This window comes from Onychostoma macrolepis, chromosome 05 (genome assembly GCF_012432095.1).
Source record: "Onychostoma macrolepis isolate SWU-2019 chromosome 05, ASM1243209v1, whole genome shotgun sequence".
Lineage (NCBI taxonomy): Eukaryota > Metazoa > Chordata > Actinopteri > Cypriniformes > Cyprinidae > Onychostoma > Onychostoma macrolepis.
In genome coordinates, this window is record NC_081159.1 from 23,570,777 (window position 1) to 23,592,713 (window position 21,937).

Below are 21,937 nucleotides of genomic sequence, written 5' to 3' on the forward strand. Positions count from 1 at the left end.
TAAGTAGTATATTTAAAACAATTAGTCTTACAACTAGATTTTACTAAATAGAGGAACAGACCTTAACCGGCGTTCCCACAATACGCTGCTTTTGACACGTGTTTCTTAAAATGGCAGCTTGCATGCATGCGCAACTGCACAGTGCTTTTAGAGCTCCTTAATGTTTCATAGTGAAGAACTCTGAATAACAAGGAGATTTGACATTGCAGGTTTGTTCAGACGGTCTAAATATATATCAGAATTAACTTCGCTTGCAATTTGTTTGGCATTTAATTGTCTCAAAAATATAGTCTGTTTTTTTTTTTTAGCCTTGTAGTGTCCATTAGTTGACACATAAACATGTCAATTCACTTTTTTTTTTTTAGCTTAATTGTACATGCGTATGTATTAGGGATCTTAGATGCTGTAACTGGTTACTATTCCGTTTGTTTTTAATGGTCCTGATCTGTGGGAAATTAAAGTAGAAATACACAATTACACCATGGCACATTGCAAAACACTGCTGAAACTGGTTTACTGAAAATTAAGATCACCTATTTGAATACAAATGAAAAAATATATATATTTTTACATCTAATAATGTTCCTTTGGTCTTTGATGCAGGACAAAATGACAGATGTTGCTGTTGACAAGAATGATCCAGCTGGTTCATTACCCAGCACAGAGAAAGAACCAGATGACGTAATAGAAGAGAAAAACCAAGAGAATCCGCCAGCAACAGCAGCAGAAGAAGGAGAGGTGCAGCAGGTGGTGTGTACCGTTACATCAAAGGAGATCTCTTCACCTCAGAGATCTTTAAAGTTGAGATTCAAAACTTGCCCAAGTACATTGGCTTTAACGACCTGAAGAAGTTCCTCAACAAGCATGGGATCAATCCTCACAAAATCAAGCTGTTTAGCAAGCAGATGTTTGCCTTTGTCACTTTTAAGAACCAGGAGGAAAGGGACAAGGCCATGAAGGCAGTGCACGGCATGCAGTGGAAGAGTAAAGTGCTGAGTGTACGGCTGGCCAAGCCCAAAGCTGATCCCATCCTCAAGAAGAGGAAACAAGAGGAGGAAGCGGAAGGTGGACAGCCTGGTGCAAAACGTGCAGCCGGTAGCCAGGAGGGAGAGGAGGATGAAGAAGAAGAGCCTCTCAACATCCAGATTGCCAATGCGGTGACACCCTTGTGGAACGTGCCTTATGAAGAACAGCTGAAAAGGAAAGAGAAAGAAGTTGAAGGCATTCTCCAGAAACTGACCAGGTATTTTCTGATGAGTCCAGTGACATGCATATGGCTTCTATTATAAATTGCAAAAATAGATAAATTACATGGCATTGTCACATATATAGTTCATACGTGAGCTTTTAGTAGTAAAGTTTTCCTTCAGTATAACCAGCCTCCTTGATACTTGTTCTCAGAGAAATTGGCAACAACAACAAAGCCATGCTTCCCTGGTTGTTTGTTCAAAAAGAGAAGTACAACAAAATGTGCTGCCCGCTCGAGGCCATACAACCATCACCTGTGCAGGTAAATCATCTGTGCTCACATAAACTATTCTAATCACAGTCACACTTTAATTAACTCACAAAATAAATATCATAAAGTATGTGAAGGGCTGAATGAACATTTTTGGGATTAAATGGATGCATGATAAATAGTTTAAGACGGTCTGTGGAAATAGTCTGATTGAATGTGATTTGTCCTTGCAGACGGAGTACAGGAATAAGTGTGAGTTTGTGATTGGAGTGGGAGCAGATGGAGAGGACAAGACAGTGGGCTTTCGTTTAGGTAAGTATAAAGGAGGATCATGTGCAGTAGTGAGTCCATCAGAAACCACCCATGTATCTTCTGAGGCCAAGAGGGTCGTGCAGGGCTTCCAGCAGTTCATCAGGTAAATGAAATAATTCTGTTGTGAACTGTTGATTATGCCTAATGTGCATCCAAATCTAACCATATTTATGAAGTCAAATGAGCAAAGTATATGCTTGCATTACCCATCAGCCATTGTATATGTATTTATTTCTATTTATTAAATGATTTTGTATTGATATTCTGAACAGGACAACTCCCTATGCAGTATACAGTCCAGAGACTTATGAGGGTCATTGGCGGCAGCTAACAGTCCGAACAAGCAGGATAAAGCAAACCATGGCCATTGTTTTCTTCAATCCACAGGTAATAAGAGATTTATTCAGTGGTTATTTTTGTGTCCACTTTAAATGTTGGTTATGTATTTTACAAACAGTGGAACTATTGCTACTGCTGCATGAAATATTTACTTGTTTAAACAACCTAGAAACTCCAAGAAGAAGAAATTGAGGAACTGAAACGAAACCTGCATCAGTATTTTACTGAAGGAGAAGGAAAAGAAAGTGCCATCACTTCATTGTATTTTGTGAGAATGGGACAAAGGTAAGACCCCAAAACCCTAAATGAAATGAATTTAGATTTTAGATGACTTTACACATTCTTTTATTAATCTGCATCAATCCAGGACATCTGCAGGTACAGAGGACCTGCCATGTGAACACGTGACTGGAGAAGAATGGATTCACGAAGAGCTTCTCGGACTAAAATTCCGCATCTCTCCACACTCATTCTTTCAGGTGAACCTTCTGACAATTTGACTGTTATATAATTTCTTGAGAATTAATACTATGATACTTGATAAGGCATCAGGCAGCTGCTTCTTTTATGCCACTGTGTATGTGATTCAGAATATTAGGTACAGGATAATAATACTGACCTTCAGTTTAAATGTCCTACATTAGTGCTATTGAAATGTTTATAACATTATGAGTGTTGATACTGCCAGACGAACACCCCTGCTGCTGAGGTTCTGTACTCTGCTGTGGGTGAATGGGCACAACTGGACCAGGACAGCACTGTGCTGGATGTGTGCTGTGGAACAGGAACCATCGGCATCTCGCTGGCAAAGGTGTGGCGTTTGCTTCTAAAAATATGAGTAATGAACAGCACAACAACAAAAACAATTCTGTGTGTTAACAGAGAGTGAAGAAGGTGATTGGCATAGAGTTGTGCCAGGAGGCAGTGGAAGACGCTAAGGCTAACGCTGAAGCTAATGGTAGGCCAGAATGGTGTTATCATTGCCTTGTCAATGAAATCTCTCTCCACCTCCCATGATATACTCACACTTCAAATGTACATTTTCAGGGTTGACCAATGTGGAATTCCACTGTGGAAAGGCTGAAGATGTGTTCCCCACTGTTCTTAATGCTGTTGTGTCCCCCAACGTCACAGCAATCGTCGATCCTCCAAGAGCAGGGCTACGTACGTACAGTACTCTCGAACATAACTTTTGACTTGCAGGTATGGTGTTTTGTTTTTAAGTTCTCTGCCCAAACATTCTCACTCTTACTAGATTCCAAAGTTATCCTAGCAATTAGAAGAGCAGAGCATCTGAAGAGACTCATCTACGTCGCCTGCAATGCCAAAGCAGCTATGAACAATTTTATTGAGTAAGTTCATTATTTTCTGTTTCAAGTGAACAATGATTTACACCTCAAATTCAGGATAGCAGCATCCAAACTATTGTGAATTGATTGCATTTTGATGACCATTACATATCAGAATGGCGGTGGTTGAAATGTGAGAGAAATGCGTGACATCAGCCAAAAAGGAAATCAGAGGCTTATTATATTTTGATAAAAGATTATGAAGACAAACCTTGGTAAATTAAAAAACCTTGGTTAAAAAAAATAAAAAACATGGTATATTATTTCAAGTCGACTTTCTTCTGAAAATATAAAATATTCCCAATTAACTGTTATTCTAAAATGTATATTTATATCTTAAAAGTCTCTGCAGAGCGGTTTCTAACCGTGTGCGAGGAGCCCCTTTCCGTCCAGTGAGAGCTATGGCTGTTGACCTCTTCCCCCAGACCATGCACTGTGAAACCATCCTGCTGCTTGAAAGAGTGGACTACAGCTCGGACACTCAGACCACAGAAACCTGACGCTCTGCTATCTTCACCATCTATCATGCCAGCACAGCGGTCTCTCTTCTGTTTAAACATTTTGAAATTCAAATGTTCACTTTTTCTTAAAAGTTCAACTGATTTGATCAAAGTGCTCAAACTGTTACCACATTTTTGTATAGGTTTCTCTTCTCTGCATTAAAAACAGCACAAGACATCAGGTTCTGGTCATCAATTTATTTGCATAAACAAATCACTGTATCAGCGATCATGTGTCACATTAAAAGAACATTTGTTTAGGCAGCTTTACTTGCAGCTAAAACGTCCAACATTATCCCTTCAATGATAACTAAAAAGCACACATTTCTTCACACAATTAATACACATTTAGCAAGACTGACAGGACAAGTTGTACACTTCAGACGTTTATTGGGAAAACATATTCTCTAAGCACTCTTAGTATGGCAGCAGCCTTGTGCTCATGGAAAACAGGAAAGTGCCTTCACAAACGCAGTGAACATTCAGAAGCACACAAACTAAAACAGTAAACTCAATGACAGTGCACTGCAGTTTTTTTTTAGTTGCTGTCCCAAGAAAACCTGATTCCCCCAGTGTGTTAAACAGACGTCCGATCAGACCTTCTTGTCATGTCTTAAGGCCAGAATTTTTCCCTCCTTTCTCCCATTATAGTTTAAGGGGAAGTGGTGGTTTTCTTCAAACAGGGACCATATTTTAATCCAGCAGTTATTGCATTTTTATTTATTTTTTTAACATTTTGTTCCGTATGTTATATATAGTTAATGAATAGTTATGCAGCAATATTCTATAAAAATGCATAAGACTTAAAGCTTTGGTTCACACTGTTCTTCAAGCTATTGAATATAACAACATGGTATGATTTTCTTCGAGGTATGGAGTTACCACCTTTGTTTTTAGGTAGACTGCCTTATGAAATAATAAGGTTCAAACTATTTAATACCCCACCGTGATAACATCTGAACAAAATGTGCACACAATCACCCATCGCAGCAAAATGACCACAAAACCATACTGAAAAATTTAATCAAACACAAAAAGCACATGCGTAGAAGGCATTTTTTTCCTAAAATATGCAAGCAAGCATCACTCCACAGCAAATACATAATGTATAGCATCACAAATGCAGACTCAAGTGAGGCGTTTCCCTTTTGAAACAAGGTACCATCAATAAAAAAGGAAAAACTAAGGCAACATATACCACTTTTTCTTACTGAAGATTGCCAACCAGTCTCTAAAGATAGATTATATCAGAGCATAACAAAATGTAACGGTACCAAAAAAAAAAAAAAATAGCTTAACTAGCACGCACTAGCATCCTATCTCCCTGATGTCTTGTTCCTCTACTAACTACAGTACCTCAAACACTTGTGCTTGTGTTTTCTCTGCAGTGCTTTCTAAATAAGTAGAGCAACTGGTCAAGATAACCATTGGTATGCATCACTCCTCAATTAAAACAAAAATACAAAGGTTCTTCATTCCACACAAGCAAATAATTCCAACATAAGTGCATTTCTTAACAGCAGTTGGAAGTGTGCACATGAAATGCTTTAGAAATACAACATTTAAATTCTTCACATGCCAATAAGAACTAGACATGGCCACTGAAGAAAACCAACACACTTTAAGCCATTATAAACCCTATTTTCCAGATAAAAGATCACGTGCACTGAATGAACAACTCTGCATGCCACAGAAGCAGACATAAAGGAACAAATCCCTGTAAAATGACAGGCGTATCTGTTCAAACGCATCAGTTATGAGTACTGAGATACAGGCCTACTCTGAAATCTGTGGTTCCACAGTAAATATGAAATGAATTTGCTGTTTAAGAAGGGAAAAAGCAACATTTTATTAACATCTAAAAGCCACAAACTTAAAAGCATCTGTAATACTTCACATACATAATTTGTATGATTCTCCTTAATATAGGCATATTATAGTCAACAGCCGTCATTATAATTGTGCACTTTCAGGTGCAGAAGTGCATCTGGAGGTATTTAATGCTCATTCTAACTTCCCTTAGTGCATGTATATGACTGTTACCGAACCCATACATTATGGGCAATAATTGGATTGGGAAGAGAGCTCAAAAATCTGATAAAAATTTAACTAGTATTGCCATTTTGCACTGCAAAGTAATGCATAAGTCAGTATTGGTATGATGACCTTTTGTTATATAGAACTATTACCATTGGTCAGTGCTATCTGCTATCACAACATGCTGGACGAGGGTTTGCTAGACGTCAACAGTACACAGAGGTTCACTGCCAGGTTGAGCGGACTCCATTATAGTCATCTTCGGCTTCTTTCTTGCCTCCTCCTGGGAAAAAATAAATAAAAAAACACAAATGAGTGAGCACTAGAAAGGTTTAAGCTTTTTAGCTATCAATTTACTGAATTTATTTCGGTCAACTGGACGTTTTTAATCTTTAGCCAACTCCATTTATCTGAAGTGCAAGATTTGTCTGAAAGAGGTCATATATTTGCAGCTGTACCCTTTCTCGAGCCAGCTTCATCATCTCTTCTCTTAGTTTGTTGAGGATGTGAAGATTTGGCTTGTTCTTTTTGGCATACTGCTGAAGCTCAATCACACTCTTATCCGAGTTCTCCTGAAGACGACAAGAATCCAACATTAACTTCTCAAATCACACAAACAAAAAGAAACATTCCTCTCATATTTACTATCTTAAAATGCAGATTCAACAAAAGACAGCGCCGACCTTCTTAACCATCTTGTTGCTTTCTCTGCCGTACATTCGCAGCAGCGAGCCCCAGTTCTTCACGTGAGGATGAAGCATCTGAAGAATCTTCTGTGATGCCAGCTGCTTTCCAACCCTCTTATTTTTACCTGCAGTCAACAAGAGCAGTATTAGGTATGTGGCTTGAGATTAACCTGCAGAGTAGACCAACATTTATCATTTCTGAAGTATGACATTGTGAAATGCTCTGAATGAAACCTGAATGAAGCATGGATACTCACACCAGCCGCGTACAGTGTGCTTCCCACATGTCATGACATATTCACTCTTCTGGTTCTTTCCTGGAATCACCTCAAACTTGATGCTGGTGTCACCCATGCCATGGTTTCTATAGAACAGACGACAACAGATCTTCAGTTGCTTTTCAATCAGACATGACATTTCAAGGACCCATGGTTAGATTAACATGCATTTCCTGTAATACAGAGTGACAGACTCCATCACAACATACCTCTTAAGGCACTCATGAAGGATCTGATATGGTGAGAGTAAACCTGCTTTGTTGGTCAGCTCATACACCCTTGAATCTTCAATACTGATATGATTAAAATACTGTGGGATTGGAGAAGGAAATAAACATCCATAAGTACAAAGAACAAAACTCTGATCAAAGATAAAAATCAGTCATTTCACTCAAAGAAGAGCAGTACCTCCAGTTCATCTCCTTCTATGGGCTTCTCCTCAGACGTCTGCTTCACAAAGTCAGGAATAAGGATCTCAAGTGTTGCTCGAGCTGTCAGAAAGAGAATAGTAGTATAAATACTCATGTTCCCCAATAAAATGTTTACAGCAATCTATTCATGAAACACATTCTTGCTAAGGTTAAGGACTCAGATGAAGATGGAGGAAAAGGTACCAGCTTTATTCTTGGCGAGTTTTTTACTACTTGCTGTTCCTGTGCCATATGTAACACCATCTATAATGACTGAGGCTCCGAAGGGTTCACTTGGGTTTTCTGGGCAAACAAAATATTACAAATAAAGAAACCAAAACACACACACACACACACAGTAAAATCATTATGCCACAACAGACCATGTATTATTAATGTGATTTTATCATGGTTAGAAAGAGCTACATCAATCCCAAAATGTCTTTAACCAAACCATTCGGCATGGCCTTTATTGCCTTCACATCAGCATAACAAATTTTTTAAGTACACTGATAAAAAAAATAAATAAAAAAAAAAATAAAAACCCATTTTTTTTTCTGCCGAGCGAGCTCATTAGCACAACTGTAAATGATATGCAGACACAAATAACTCTACACATGTACTTATAATTGGCTATTTTTTCACAGCTTCAAACAGTTTCTCAATTATGCTACTTACCACATTCAAAAAAGTTGTAAACTGGTCGCACTTTGAGCACTCTTTGCATATACTCGTGCAAAATGCACACTTCTGACTTCCCGTTGGGGTTGATGACAAACTCTGAAATATAAATACGGTCAGTCTTGTTAAAACACCACGTGTTGTGTACGGCTCAATTCATTAATGCAAGGACTCATAGACAAGTACCTTTCTTTGTGGGGGCGTCTTGTACAGACAGTGTGATGAGCTTCTGATTGGCTGGTAGGATGGGCCTCTCAGACTCAGCCTGCTTCCTCTTCATATCCCTGTTGAACTGTCTGCGCTCAGCCCATGTGCGAAACTTCTTAACCGTCACTTGCTCAAAATCAAAGCACTTCTCTAGGTAGCCTCTAAACTCCTCAATGTCTGGGATACAAGTCACGAGAAGAGTTTACAAACCATGTGGATTTTAAACAGTGATGCACAGGAGAGAGTGAAACCTCATCCTCTTACCAACAGACTCATCCTTGCACACCTCCACCTTGGCTTTGACCTGGCCCAGCGCTCCCTGTGTAGTATCATTGGCTTGGCTCTCCTTCCCCTCTGCAGATCCTCCTGGCTCCATGAGGTCAACATCTACTGATGTTGGTCTGCCGGTCGGCTCTTCTGTGGCAGTAGAGTCAGGTTCATCGACTCTCTCTAATGAGACGCCCTCCTCACCAGATTTCACTTGAGAAACCTCTGCAGTCGGGGTCACCTCTCCATTCTGTTCCCTTTCTTCTTGTTCCTTCATTTTCTTATAGTGCAAGCAGGGAATGCTACTGGTTGGTGGGTCATGTTTCTGATAAGTAAATAAGAATACAGGGATGAGGTGCATGAGAATGCAGAGCACTCAATTTGTAAATAGAATTATCTTAGAGGAGCCAAACCATTTACCCTAATGCTTCCTGTTCCAAGGAAGTAAGGTCTAGACCAGGTGACAACTCGGGTTTCCCGGTGGAGGTAGACTGGAATGCCAGAGTTATGGAATGTCATGATCCACCCATCGGGTAACGGCTCAGTTGGTGGACGCCCGCGACCTTAAAAATAAATAAAAACTAGTCACATCAATAATAATAATAATAAATTAAAAAAACACTAGTCACCTAGAATCCTATGTAGGTTTTTATCTTGTTTGAATCAGTGTTATTGTTAACAAAATTTAAAATGAAAACATTAAAATGGAACCAACATAAAATAAAAAAAAATCCCCAAAAATTACTTTAAGTCTGATTCTGAAAATACACTACCGTTCAAAAGTCAGAAATAATCACATTCACCAAGGATGCATTAAACGGATCAAAAATGACAGTTAAGACTTTCACATTGTTACAAAAGTGTGATTTCAAATAAATGCTGGACTTTTGAACTTTATATTCAATAAAGCATCCTGGGAAATGTATCATTTTCCACAAAAATATGAAGCAAGTGTTCAACACTTACAAGAAATTTTTCCTAAGCACCAAATCAGTAAATTAGAATGATTACTTTTTAAATAACTAGAATTTCACTTTAATTTTTATAAATATACGAAAGAAAAAAAAGTTAAACATGCAATAAAAAAACAGTTACTTTAAATATTAATATCAAATAATTACTGAAGTAATTAAACAGCCTTGGTGCGTATAAACAAACACCAATTTTACAGACTTTAATACAATTTGTGCATTTAAGTTTCAGAATTTTTTTTACAAAATTTGTTAAAATACTTTGGCAGCACAACCCCCCCCCAAAAAAACCCCAACAACAAGTGAAACCCACAGAAAACTCTAATAACTTTGGGGTTTGAAAACATATCGTCTTTGTGTAGTTGCAATAATGTAATCTTCCATTCTAATAATAATCTATAATTTATCTTTAAAAGTTTTAACAGTGTAGCAACAGTGTTTAGAACTTCCAATCAAACTTTCTATGAGTTAACCAAGAGTTTCTGAGGCTCACTCTTAAGAACAGTCTTAATTTTGGTCATCATGGGCTGTACTCCGGCCTCCCCATCTGAATGGTGATCACTTTCCCCAGCATACTTGTCCTCAGCCAGACGCCTCTTCTTAGGCACGGGCATGCCTTCCTCCAGCAGGGCATCTACATCATTGTCAAAGTCCTCCTGGAAGAATAGGCAGGTTAGTAACTGGCAGCCACTGACATGTCATCAACTAAACGTACATCAAGATTTGAATCAAGCCCATTTTTTTGAACTGTAATTCAAATCTTCTTCAAATGGACCACCTTGTTACAGTCCAGGATCCTTCCTGATGAATAAAAGACACACACTCTATTTGTGGTAGATGCACATTTCAGGAGATGTTTTGAATGATGGCATTTACAGGTTTAGACAGCAATAATATTATTTTTATTATCTTTATTTAACCAATGTAATATTTCAGTTTGAACAGATAAAATGGCCAAATCAAAAGAGGCATAATAAGGCCATGCATTTTACCTCATAGGAGTAATTCAGGTCCTCCTCGTGCGCTCGCTCCTGCTGAACTATCATCTGAGACCTGAAACCACTCGGCTCCCCATCTTCCACTTCCAGAAAGTTCTCGCTGAAATCTTCCAGGTCGTCCAACACGGCAAACTCAACCTTGTTCTCCTGCTCTGTTTCCAGCTCTTCACTGTTTCTAACTAACCCTAAGGAACCAGTGCTCATGGTCGAGCTGCCTGGCTCTAAAGATTCATGCAATTCACCATTCAATCCCTCTAGGGTCTGCTCTTCATCGCTAACCTTCCCCAAACCAGTGTACAACACCTTCCTGTCTTTGCTCTTACTGCTGTCTGAGAAACTGACTCTGATCTTTACATCTTTGAGGAGTTTGAGATCAGGTAAGAACTTGGTAACTGGGGGAGCATGGCGAGCGGTTCTAGGGCACGTGGCCATGGGGTCAAGGCTACCTGATGGGTGACTGCTAACAGACAATGTGCGCTTGTTGAAGAGGAGCTGTTCATCCCTGTCCACTGCTGGGGTGTGTTGGTGTCCATCACCACCAGAGCTAACGTCCATTTCCTCTGCGTCACTGGACGTTTGCAGGGGAGGTGGTGGAGGTGCTTTACTGTAATCATTCCCCGCCAATACTGCGTCTGGTGGCTCCAATGGGAGGGGAGGTAAAATCTCATTCACATCCATGTTTAATTTCTTAAAAAGAGCTAGATTAAAAACTATATGAGAATGCAAGTAGGAAGGGATCTGCCTAATTTAGCTAATAAAAAATAATAATAATGCAGCCCCTAATACATGCATGAGTACATTACACAGCTCTAGACACCTATTTAACAATATTCATGTACATGGTTGAATATGCTAAGCTGACTACATTGTTCTTTTCATTAATGTAGACAGCTTTTTAGAAATCACTGTCTCAATTATTGGAAATCACAATGCATTCAGCTTAAACGTTGCCCACATCCTGGGAGGCCAGATCTTCTGCCAGTGCTGAAAGAAAGAGAAAAAGAAAAATCAAGAGGCATTCAAAGAGCACTACAGAACTGGATCTAAATGGTAAAACTTCTCAGATGCACCTTTTATTTCCCAAAATGTTTACCTCACAACGTAGGCCTATGCCCCAGAAAGCAGTAACACAATTGATTCACAATTGTTCATTTGCATCTCGAGATTAAAATTGGGTTTTGTTGCTAAATAAATAGGTCAGCAAATAACTGTATTTGTAGTGAATTATAACGAACCATAAGCCTTAAAGGCCTTTGCTAATTGGTCGGCCAAGAGAACCGGAAGGCAATGTGGTAAACGTTACATATTCACGCAGATATTAAAAACTGCAATTTTGTATCTCACAGCTGTATTTTAACCAATTACGTGTGCGCTTTCGTGTATGTTTAGCAAAAACTGATCCATGCCTCGATTAGTTCGCCCGCGTTAGCCGTAATAAGGAGCCGTGTGCGGCAACCAAACCTTTTCAACCGTACCATGAGTTAACCAACTAAATGTCGAAAGGAATACAAATCACAGCAGTTTCTGCACACCATTCTCTTTTACTCACCTACTACACAAATGCTCTACTGAAGACCGCATGCAATTAAAGGATCTTTCCGTTTATGGGTTTCAGATGGCCGTCTCCTCTCTCCGCCATCTTCACTGCAGCGCAGCATCAGAGGATCTGAATGAACACGCCTCTCAACCGCTGTCCACGTTCATGTGATTGGGTCAACATGATTCAGTTTTTACTGAAATTTGCTTCAGATGTGGCCAATAGTGTGAAATTTATTTGTTGCATGTCTTGGTGAAATAATATGCTACACCACACCATTAGCAGACATGATCAGAGAGTGCGATTATCTAGTTTCGGATGTCATTGACAAGCATTCTACATTTAGTTGTGATCACTCAAGTGCATGACTATACAGCGACAGAGCTGTATGAAATGTTACCCTCCTACATCACATTATTAAACAACTAAAAAATTCAATTAAATTTATTTTTAATTTGAATCTTAAAAACGACACTCATTACCACTTGTCTAACTGCTATTTGTTTAGACTAGTTTGTCCTAACAAAGTGGCTAAATTTATGAAAATGCATGGCCCTGAATGTGAACAGCTTCAGAGACAGGGTAACTGAATCCCACATGGCTGCATAAAAAGGTTACCGAAATCTGTTACCCTACTCTATTTTACACATAATGGCTTTAATGTTACCCAAAATAACTCTGGTGATGTCTAGCCTCCTTTATTTTATATTCTAGAAAGCAATTTGTTTTTACGTGAATAGACCCAGAGATTAACAGAATCTGACGAGTGTAACTGGTAACCGAAATCTGTTGCCCCTCTGTATTTCACACTGAAAGTGTGTGTGGCTTATGTTAATGTTACCCAAATTTACTCTGGTGATGTCTAGCCTACTCTATTTTATATTCTAGAAAACAATTTGCTTTTATGTGAACAGATACACAGAATCCAATAAGGCAGCATAATGTTACTGGATGTGTTTCTGTTACTTCTCTGTATTTCACACACAAAAAAGTGCAGCCCACTTTCATGTTGCCCAAATTCACTGCAGTGATGTCTAGCCTCCTCTGTTTAATATTCTAGAAAGCAATTATTATTATTATTTTTTTTTATGTGAATAGACCCATAGATACACAGAATCTGATAAAGCAGTATAACAATACCTAAATCTGTTAACTCTCTGTGTTTCACACACAAAAAAGTGCAGCCCACTTTCATGTAACCCAAATTCAAGATAGCCTCCTCTTACTTTATATTCTAGAAAGAATTTTGTTTTTATGCAACCATAACAGGTTACCAAAATCTATTACCCTTCTATTACCTAGAATTGCTTTATTGATTGAACATTTCGTTTCTGATCAGACTGAACACCAAGAACTGTATATGAGTTTTAGTATCAGTTTTAGTAGTAGATTCAAATTAATCTGAACACTTAACTGGTTTTCTAAATGACTTATTTTTTGTAAGAAGAACCATGCCTTCAGCAAACTAAACTGGGACACGTGAAATAATAACGAATGCCCTTAAAAATAAAGCTCAATCTATCTACATTTGGCTTTATTGAAACGTTTAGAGTAGTGGTGTCAAATGACTAAACGTGATTAATCGCATCCAAAATAAAAGTTTTTGTTTACATAATATATGTGTGTATACTGTGTATATTTATTATGTATATATAAATAAAAACACATGCATGTATATATTTAAGAAAAATATGTTATGTTTATATATTAAATATATTTATATATAACATAAAATATAAGAATATGAATATATAAATGTATGAATATTTTAAAAATACATACTGTATGTGTGTGTATTCATATACACAGTACACATACATATATAATGTAAACACAAACTTTTATTTTGGATGCGATTAATCGTTTGACAGCACATACGTATGGCGCTACTGGGCATGAGCACATCAACACAGCGTAATTTTTGTCACACGATACAACAATAATGACTATTTTTTTCATTCTTGTAAGGGGTAGGTTTAGTGTTGGGGTAGGTGTAGATGTTAATAAAACACAATCTAATAGGTAGAAAATTAATTTCATTGTTCGTTTCCGGTCGGAGCTGTACCTAGTTTAGAGCAGTTAACGTATGTCAACAAGTCATAACGTAAAAGAATCACTGAATCAAACGAACCGATTCGCCGAAATGAGTCGGGTCAGCGAATGACCTGCTAGGGGGCAGTAATGGGTGTCTTTCTCCAGGAACAGCAGCAGCTAAAGAAGAGCGCCCGCAACGTCATTTGATGACGTTTCACGAGTAACGTCAGAGGAAGTTATTCCAGTAAATTCGCGTTAACTAACAAGTTAAAATCATAGAAGCTTTATCCACTCGAACGATAAAAACAGAGCAGTTTTTTTAATCAAAGAGTCAACCTTTTTGCCACCAGCATGATGATGATGATGGACGAGGACCAGCCCAGGACATTGTAAGTGCTGCTGTAGTTTAGTCGGCCACTTTACGAAGCCAAACTCGTGTTTAAACACGTTTAGTAAAACGGCGCACAGGTCGCAAGCGCAGCACGCCGAACGAAGATAATCAACTCAAGGGTACAACTCCGTTAATTACTCTTTATGTTATATATGAAGTGTGATATGGGCGTCCATGCTTTTAATCCCGACAGCACAAGCCGGCTAGACAAACACCAAACTGGGGCAGCGGAACCGAGCCTAGCAGAGGTAGCTGTGAAGAATCCAGTGTTTCCCTTAACCTTATTTTAATTTATCCGGTTATGTCCAAATGGATGAACTAATATTTCGGCTAATTACGGCGCAGAAGAGGCTTTTGCCAGCACACAAGTTCCGTTTGTAGTGCTAGGCTTCCGTTACCGAATTAGCTAACTACCAAAAAAGCGCTTAAATGTTAATAAGTATCCCCCACATGGCCCTTCTCACACTTTCCTCTGGTGTAAAATCGTGAATCAGACGGACAGTCTGTTTACTATGCGTGGTTTCTCTTATAAATAGAGCTTTTGGATCATGTTAGCTGTTGGCTCTCGTGCGCTGAAAACGTGGCAGAAATGAAACCTCGCGGAATGTGCTGCTAGCGTGAGAGAAGGAGGAAAAACGCGACGCATTGACCGTGTTTTTCACTTTGCTGTGCTCTTCTGTGTTTTTAGGTATGTCGGGAACCTCTCCAGGGACGTTACGGAGGCCCTCATCCTGCAAGTGTTCTCCCAGATCGGTCCCTGCAAGAGCTGTAAAATGATATTTGATGTGAGTTGAAAAAACATCTGAAATCCAGGGATTCCACTGTCATGGAAAACCAAGAAATATTTTTCAGGCCTGGAAAAGTCATGGAAATTTCTATAGTTAATACACATTTCTAGCTGTTAATGCTCTTAAGTAGAATAAAATTAACTTGCTAGTGGGAACGGGCAGTTTGAGCATATTGTCATTGAGTTGATTCTTTTTGATCAGTTAACAAAATGGTCTGTGATCCAAAATGATTCTTTAAAAAAAAAAATCTTGTTCACTACTAACTAATGACTTTTAAAAGGTCATGGAGAAATTCATTGATCCAAAAATCTGGGAACCCTGGACACCCGTAACTTCAGTGTTTGACCCAGATCATTTTGTGTTTTTCAGACGGCTGGGAATGACCCATACTGCTTTGTGGAGTTCTATGAGAACAGACATGCTGCTGCAGCTTTGGCTGCCATGAACGGCAGGAAGATCTTAGGAAAGGTAAAATATTGCAAACGCGCCCTCAAAAGTAGATTGGATATGGTTTGAAATGAAGTTACACCTCTTAAATGTCTTGTCAGAGCCATGTACTACGATGACACACTGAATATCTTTAGTTAGCACGTTTGTGTGTGTTTACAGGCAAGCTGCTTTTAACCTTTGCATCAAATCTTTCAAATCCTTCATCTCATCAGTTACTTACAACATAAGTCAAAGTATATAGGATTTACTTAATTTATGGTGTTTAAAGCCTTTTTTGATAAAACATCGTTTTATCTTTGTGGCATATTGTTGCTTTTACGAATTGAAAAATGTAAGAAGCCGCAATATGGCAATGCACAGCAAACAAGTCAAAAATAGACATGTTCATTGCACATGTTCATACCATTAGCTTATGGCTTTAACATGATAATATTTAAATATAGCTGAGAATACTACGGTTGTATTGGTAAGTTTGAAGCATAATCAAGTAAGCAAAATATTTATCCAGAAAGTCCTTGCAACACACCAGAATCCTTTACTGGGCAGTTGGAGTGCCTAATTGCTTTGTTATATTTGAAACTCCACAAAGCATGTGAGCTTTTTTTTTTTGTAAGTTATTTTTGGGTACAGGTTGACCATTTTTATTTTTGACAATAGACACAAAAGTGTGCCCCCCATCCATTTATGTCAACATCTAGCCTTGCTTTATCATCATCTACACCTGTACCAGGCCTTCAAATTTAGCAAAGCCTTGGAAAAATATATTCAGTGCAAATATTTTATCCTCAACAGGGAATGAAGGACCATTTGAGGAGTAATACAAGTTGATAATGTCACTTCTTTGTAAGTCTGCTATTTAGACTCTCTTCCTATGTAGAAAATAATTCCAGAGTTTTTTTTTTTTTAATAGTCCCTTTTTCTTTGAACCTGAGTGATCACCAGGGTTTATTTTGTTGTCAGCTTATTTCTTCTGCGTTTGGAGGCTCGCCATATTATGCGGCTAAGTAAGATGAAGATGATTTATGCTGCTGCTTGTCTTAATCTGCCAGTCTCTGCTCTGCTTTGTCTTTTAGGATATGAAGGTTAACTGGGCCTCAATGCCAGGCAGTCAAAAGAAAGACACAAGCAGTAAGTGTCCTCTTCAGTGTTGCTAGTGGATACACGTGGTATTATATTAGCATATATAAGAGCCTGTGTGGTCAAAGTCAAACTGTAAAGCATGAATAGTTTTTCTCTTTTGCTTCATAGTTTATGAAATATCTGTTTCCCTTCAAACCGTTATTGTAGATCATTTCCACGTCTTTGTTGGTGACCTGAGCCCAGAAATCTCAACAGATGATGTCAGAGCAGCCTTTGCTCCGTTTGGAAAGATATCGTAAGTGGAATATTGTGTAATTCAAGTGCTATTTAAACCTCATCTGAGCTGGATTGTCTAAACATTTGGATTCTTACTGATTTCATGCAGTGACGCCCGTGTGGTGAAGGATCTGGCCACAGGCAAATCTAAAGGATACGGTTTCATCTCCTTTATTAATAAATGGGTAAGATTTTGCATGTTATTTGTTGTTAAGTGATGGTTCTACTCTGTTGAAGCAGGATAACATGAATGTAACTTTTTGTGTCTTTATGGCTTTTTTGTTATTGATCAGTTTGATTGGTTTTGTTGCCACTGATAGGATGCAGAAAGTGCCATTCAGCAAATGAATGGCCAGTGGCTGGGAGGCAGACAGATCAGAACAAACTGGGCCACAAGGAAGCCATCAGCTCCTAAATCAAACAATGAAGGTAAGTCACTTTACACAATAGAATTTGACAGTTTCTTTGGTCTCTCATTTCTTGTCTTATGTAGCCATGTGTTTTATGTGAACCACCTATGGAACTGGGTAGTTTCTTTTTATTCATGGGTCACTTATTTGTGTTATACTACTCTTAAAATGTTCTCTCTTTTTGATCTAAAGCTGCCAGCAGCAAACACTTGTCCTATGAGGAGGTCCTGAACCAGTCGAGTCCAAGTAACTGCACCGTGTATTGCGGCGGCATTGCTTCTGGCCTTTCAGGTTTGTCTAAGACTCTGTTTACACTAGTGCGTTTTCGTTTTAAAATGAAAACGAACCTCTTCTACACTGGCGTTTTCATCGCGTTTCAGAAACTATCTCCGTCCACACTACACAACTGAAAACACATGTCACATGACCATTCATGCAGGTACAGCCATGGATATGTATAGGTAGATTCCGTTTTGGTCCGTTTACACTGAAACGCAACCCTGGAGTTTTCAAACTAAAACGGGGTCTGCAGCGTTTTCAAAAGTCTCTGTTAAACGCGAGAGTAGTGTAAACAACATGTGTAACCGTAGCAAAAGTTATGTTTTAAAACGAAAACGCTCTAGTGTAAACGTAATCTCAATTTTGTAATTATAAATATGTTGTGAGAAGAATGTGATCTTGTAAAACCTTGTCGAATCTTAAAACAGGTTTGCACATCCTGTCAGTAAGCCAAGCAGAGCTAGATATAAATAAATAAATAAATAAATAAAAAAAGTGTTTTGAAATCTAAAATATGAAGATCCTGTTTGAATGTGTTTTTCCTCATCCACTGTAGATCAGCTGATGAGACAGACTTTCTCTCCGTTCGGGCAGATAATGGAGATCAGGGTTTTCCCGGAGAAAGGCTACTCATTTGTGAGGTTTGTTGTACTGCTTCTTTGTGACTTTAAATCATTCACCTATGCATATACTTGAATTTAGCGTGTGTGTGGGCTTTTTCTTTTTTAGGTTCGACTCTCATGAGGGTGCCGCCCATGCCATAGTGTCTGTAAATGGGACCTGTATCGAGGGCCACACTGTGAAGTGCTACTGGGGCAAAGAAACGGCTGATATGAGATCCATGCAACAGATGCAAATGCCCCAGGTAACTCTTGACCTCTCAGAAACATTTCCTCTGCTCTGTTGCAAACTCAAGTCTTACCGTTTCTCCTTTTCCACAGCAGAATAAACCCACCTATGCGGCCCAGCCTTACGGACAGTGGGGTCAGTCATACGGAAACGGTCAGCAGATGGGTCAGTATATGCCCAACGGCTGGCAGATGCCCACTTACGGCGTCTATGGGCAGGCCTGGAATCAGCAGGGATATAAATAAGTACAGATGTGGCTGACTAATCCCTCAGTCCAATCATTAAACCCCACTCCAGTGTGGCATCTGCCCAATGGGACTCACCATTACACCAGTTCAGGGGTTGTTGAAAGGGCTGCATTCAGCCCACTGTACATTATACTCAGACCATTAACTTGGAAAGAATCCTGTCTTTTGTCTTTTTTTTTTGTTTGTTTTTAGGCCCCAGGATTTTTTTGTTGTCAGATTTTCTTTTAAAAAGTACTGCATTTCGGGGACTTTAATTGTCTAGTTTTGCAACAGATGGAATGTCTTTTCAATGTGTTGAATCTGCAGGCTCAATTTAGCTCACACCTCGAACGGTGTAGAAAGTTTGAGGTCTAATATACTGCACTCTTTGTATGGAGTTCTTGTCTCTAAAACTGATTTGTTCACAAATATCTTTCATCTTTTTGTCAGTATGACTATGCTTTACATTTTATTTTGAGAAAGGTTTCAAAAATTGAGACGTGTGATCGTGTTAACGCCTAGTGATAAAGGTATTTTGCATATAGAGGGGAGATTATTCTGTGGCCTTGAGTACTTGAGGTTTCAGGAACTTCATGATAAAGTTTTGGACAATTACTAAAGCTTTTAACAAGTTGTATTAACACAGAGGTGCAGAAAACATGCTTCCTATTTTGTTCAATTTAAACGTTAGTCTATTCATTTTGTAACATGGAATTGTTGGCTCAATTTTTAAAACTTTTTTTTTCATGTTTTTACAAAATCATGTTTGCTCGGATCAGTTGAGGGTGTGACAGCACCGCAGCTAATCAGCGGTAATAGCAGTGCTGTAGCATCTTTGTAAAGATTTTTGTAATTCTGTGTAAAATGAGGTTGTGAATTATTTCTTTAAATCTTGTAAATTCAGGGTTTGTTGAACATCTGTAATGTAACGTTGCATGGACATTCTGAGCTCTGTTCTTGTTACAATCTCTTGTAAAATCCATAAAAACGTGTTCATTAGAGTTACTGAGATGCAATTTTTCTATGTTCCTCCCATTCTTCTTCCCCAAGAGTCACTGTTGAATTTACAAGCCAAAGACAATGACAAAAATGAATCGAGATCTTGCATGCTTCCACCTTGCTGTATTGAGATGGTGATTGTAATGTCAGTGTTTGATGTATTTTGGAAAGGTGAAGAAATGCAAGATACTCCTGGGTTTCAGCCACACGTTCTCGAGTTGCTCACACGGCCAAATTCTTTATCGGACACTGTTTTTTTTTCTCTTACCATCATTCATTCTTTTTTCTTACTGGGCCCCAACACTGAGTCATGATTAAGTAGATCAAATTGAAAGTAATGAGCAACTGTCCTTTTTTTTTTCTCCTCTCTTCTTCTGTGTCATGTAAATTTATCGACATAGTTATTTAATGTATCTTTTTTCTATCTAACTGGGATTTTTTTTTTTTTTTTGTAAAAGCTAGAGAAGTTTACTGTTATTTTGAAACACCCCGATTATATGCTTCCATCTAATGTTGTTCCATTTACTATATTCCATGTGTAAAAACACTTAATAATAACCATTCAGAACTACTTTGTTGTCTTGAGTGTTCAATGAAAGAATATTTTCCAGTATTTTACAGTTGTGTGATAATTCATGATGCTTTGTGGTAAAAGATGACTGATACATCTTGGCTATGGGGGAATGGGGTAAGATGTGCCGCTTTCTGCTAATCCTATAATTATTAGAAAATAATATTCTAATACTTTAATTTCTTTCATTAAACTGTAAAATGAGATTCAATTTTATATTTAATATATATTTTTAAAAATTACAATCCACTTTCCATTTGTTACATAAGGCCATTTGGAATGTGCGGAAAAAAAACCTTGATAATTTTCTTTGAAAGATGGGCTTCAGTTTGCTAGCAGTCACATACAACAGTTCAAAACCAGACAGTCATGATGATGCTTCATTCTCTTTTATAAGATGCTAAATATGCACAATTCAACTGATTCTGGTTGACTCTTTTTATTCTTAAATTACATTATAAATACATTTGGAGTACTATACAGTTTGTTTATTAATAAGGTCCTATGGAACAGGTTTTAACACCTTGTTTAAAGCAAAGCTTTAACACTGAAGAATTCTGTCAGCCTGGAGTGTTTTGGTTTTCACTTTGCTCTCAATAAAGACCACAAAATGGCAATTTTTTGTTTGTAGCAATAAACAAACTTACATTGTTTTCCTGTAAGGCTTAGGAAGGAGGAGAACGGTTGTTGTAGGCCTCAGTTCCTCACTATGTGTCATGGACTTAAGAAGTGTTGCTACATCTCCAATGTCATTTCTTCTCAGTCTCCTGAAATGAAGGGTGCAAATACAAGTTCATCTAACTGTACTTTACATAAGATTTTGTTTCACCAGAAAAACAATAGCCTGTCATTGTTGATTTTTTGGCAATGATGCTAGCTCCTGCTAAGATCCTAATGTTTTACTTTGGAAAATATTTCACACAGGATAAAATGAAAGTGAAATTAAATGAAATCTGTCTACACAAAATCATATAAAAGGACAGACTTAATCATTATTCAACACCATTTTGTAGTGTAAATAGTGTGGGTAGTGTTTACACTGAAAAAATCCAACAAGAAGTGCATTTCAAGTACCCAGAAGATGCACTTCTTAAAAAAAGAAAAGTGTGGAATGTTTGGACACTTCATGCACTCAACTATTGCAGCTTTCATTAAATCACAGAAGAGGAAGAGTACATTGAAAGTGTGTAGTGTGCAGGGACCCAACTATAGAACTGTAGAATTCATGTAAATTGAGCCAATTTTAACAGTCATCTAAATGTAAAACAGTGGCCCAAGTGTGCTTAGCAATAGTGGAATGACATGACTTATATTACATTTAAAGGAAATTTAATTAGCAGACCAATAATTTGCAGTTTACATAATATAGTTTCCATAATATAATTCAAAAACTATGCATTGAATGCTGTAGCCTACAAATTTAAATTTCTGCTTTAAAAAAGGGCAGACATGTAGAAATACAACAGTTACAATTCACTTATGGTTACAAACACTGTTATGATTCTTTCTGGCTTTACAGAGGATCTTTGTGACATCTAGTATGTACCTTTGT

General features: G+C 38.1%; 3 protein-coding genes across 5 annotated transcripts; 2 read left to right on the forward strand and 1 right to left on the reverse strand.

Annotated features, from left to right (window-relative positions):
• The first annotated feature begins 63 nt into the window (after nt 1–63).
• Nucleotides 64–4,140, forward strand: trmt2a (tRNA methyltransferase 2 homolog A). The gene is given in 13 exon segments (XM_058777050.1): nt 64–209; nt 604–736; nt 739–1,243; nt 1,402–1,510; nt 1,693–1,874; nt 2,044–2,158; nt 2,280–2,395; nt 2,478–2,589; nt 2,799–2,921; nt 2,993–3,068; nt 3,158–3,274; nt 3,366–3,462; nt 3,803–4,140. Coding segments are annotated over 12 exon segments (1,836 nt in total). The 5' UTR covers nt 64–209; nt 604–609; the 3' UTR covers nt 3,960–4,140.
• dgcr8 (DGCR8 microprocessor complex subunit) lies at nt 4,138–12,208 on the reverse strand. Its single transcript, XM_058777049.1, has 14 exons — nt 12,044–12,208; nt 10,489–11,478; nt 9,990–10,152; nt 8,946–9,088; nt 8,523–8,850; nt 8,238–8,435; nt 8,049–8,150; nt 7,575–7,673; nt 7,369–7,451; nt 7,170–7,270; nt 6,940–7,046; nt 6,680–6,807; nt 6,455–6,568; nt 4,138–6,279 (listed from the first exon to the last, which is right to left on the reverse strand). Exons 2-14 carry the CDS (start codon nt 11,170–11,172, stop codon nt 6,196–6,198), a joined length of 2,334 nt encoding a protein of 777 aa, XP_058633032.1. The 5' UTR covers nt 11,173–11,478; nt 12,044–12,208; the 3' UTR covers nt 4,138–6,195.
• Nucleotides 12,209–14,232: 2,024 nt separating this feature from the next.
• On the forward strand, nt 14,233–20,385 carry tia1l (cytotoxic granule-associated RNA binding protein 1, like). 3 transcript variants are annotated; one of them, XM_058777264.1, is made up of 11 exons: nt 14,233–14,454; nt 15,145–15,241; nt 15,614–15,712; nt 16,768–16,822; nt 16,982–17,069; nt 17,160–17,235; nt 17,371–17,479; nt 17,653–17,751; nt 18,296–18,380; nt 18,469–18,604; nt 18,684–20,385. In XM_058777264.1, the coding sequence occupies exons 1-11, from the start codon at nt 14,417–14,419 to the stop codon at nt 18,831–18,833; spliced, it is 1,032 nt and encodes a 343-aa protein (XP_058633247.1). In that variant the 5' UTR covers nt 14,233–14,416; the 3' UTR covers nt 18,834–20,385. The 3 variants fall into 3 exon arrangements, with proteins under 3 accessions (XP_058633247.1, XP_058633246.1, XP_058633248.1); XM_058777263.1 differs by having other exon boundaries at nt 14,238–14,454; nt 18,681–20,385; XM_058777265.1 differs by having other exon boundaries at nt 14,454–14,575; nt 18,681–20,385.
• The last annotated feature ends 1,552 nt before the right edge of the window (nt 20,386–21,937 follow it).

Coding starts and splice junctions, on each gene's coding strand:
- dgcr8 (XM_058777049.1), bottom strand. CDS start 11,172: ATGGATGTGAATGAGATTTTACCTCCCCTCCCATTGGAGCCACCAGAC. Junction 10,153..10,488: donor ACCTGAATTACTCCTATGAG/GTAAAATGCATG, acceptor CTATTCTTCCAG/GAGGACTTTGACAATGATGT. Junction 7,674..8,048: donor TTACAACTTTTTTGAATGTG/GTAAGTAGCATA, acceptor TTGTTTGCCCAG/AAAACCCAAGTGAACCCTTC.
- tia1l (XM_058777263.1), top strand. CDS start 14,417: ATGATGATGATGATGGACGAGGACCAGCCCAGGACATT. Junction 15,242..15,613: donor GCTGTAAAATGATATTTGAT/GTGAGTTGAAAA, acceptor TGTGTTTTTCAG/ACGGCTGGGAATGACCCATA. Junction 17,236..17,370: donor TCTCCTTTATTAATAAATGG/GTAAGATTTTGC, acceptor TGCCACTGATAG/GATGCAGAAAGTGCCATTCA.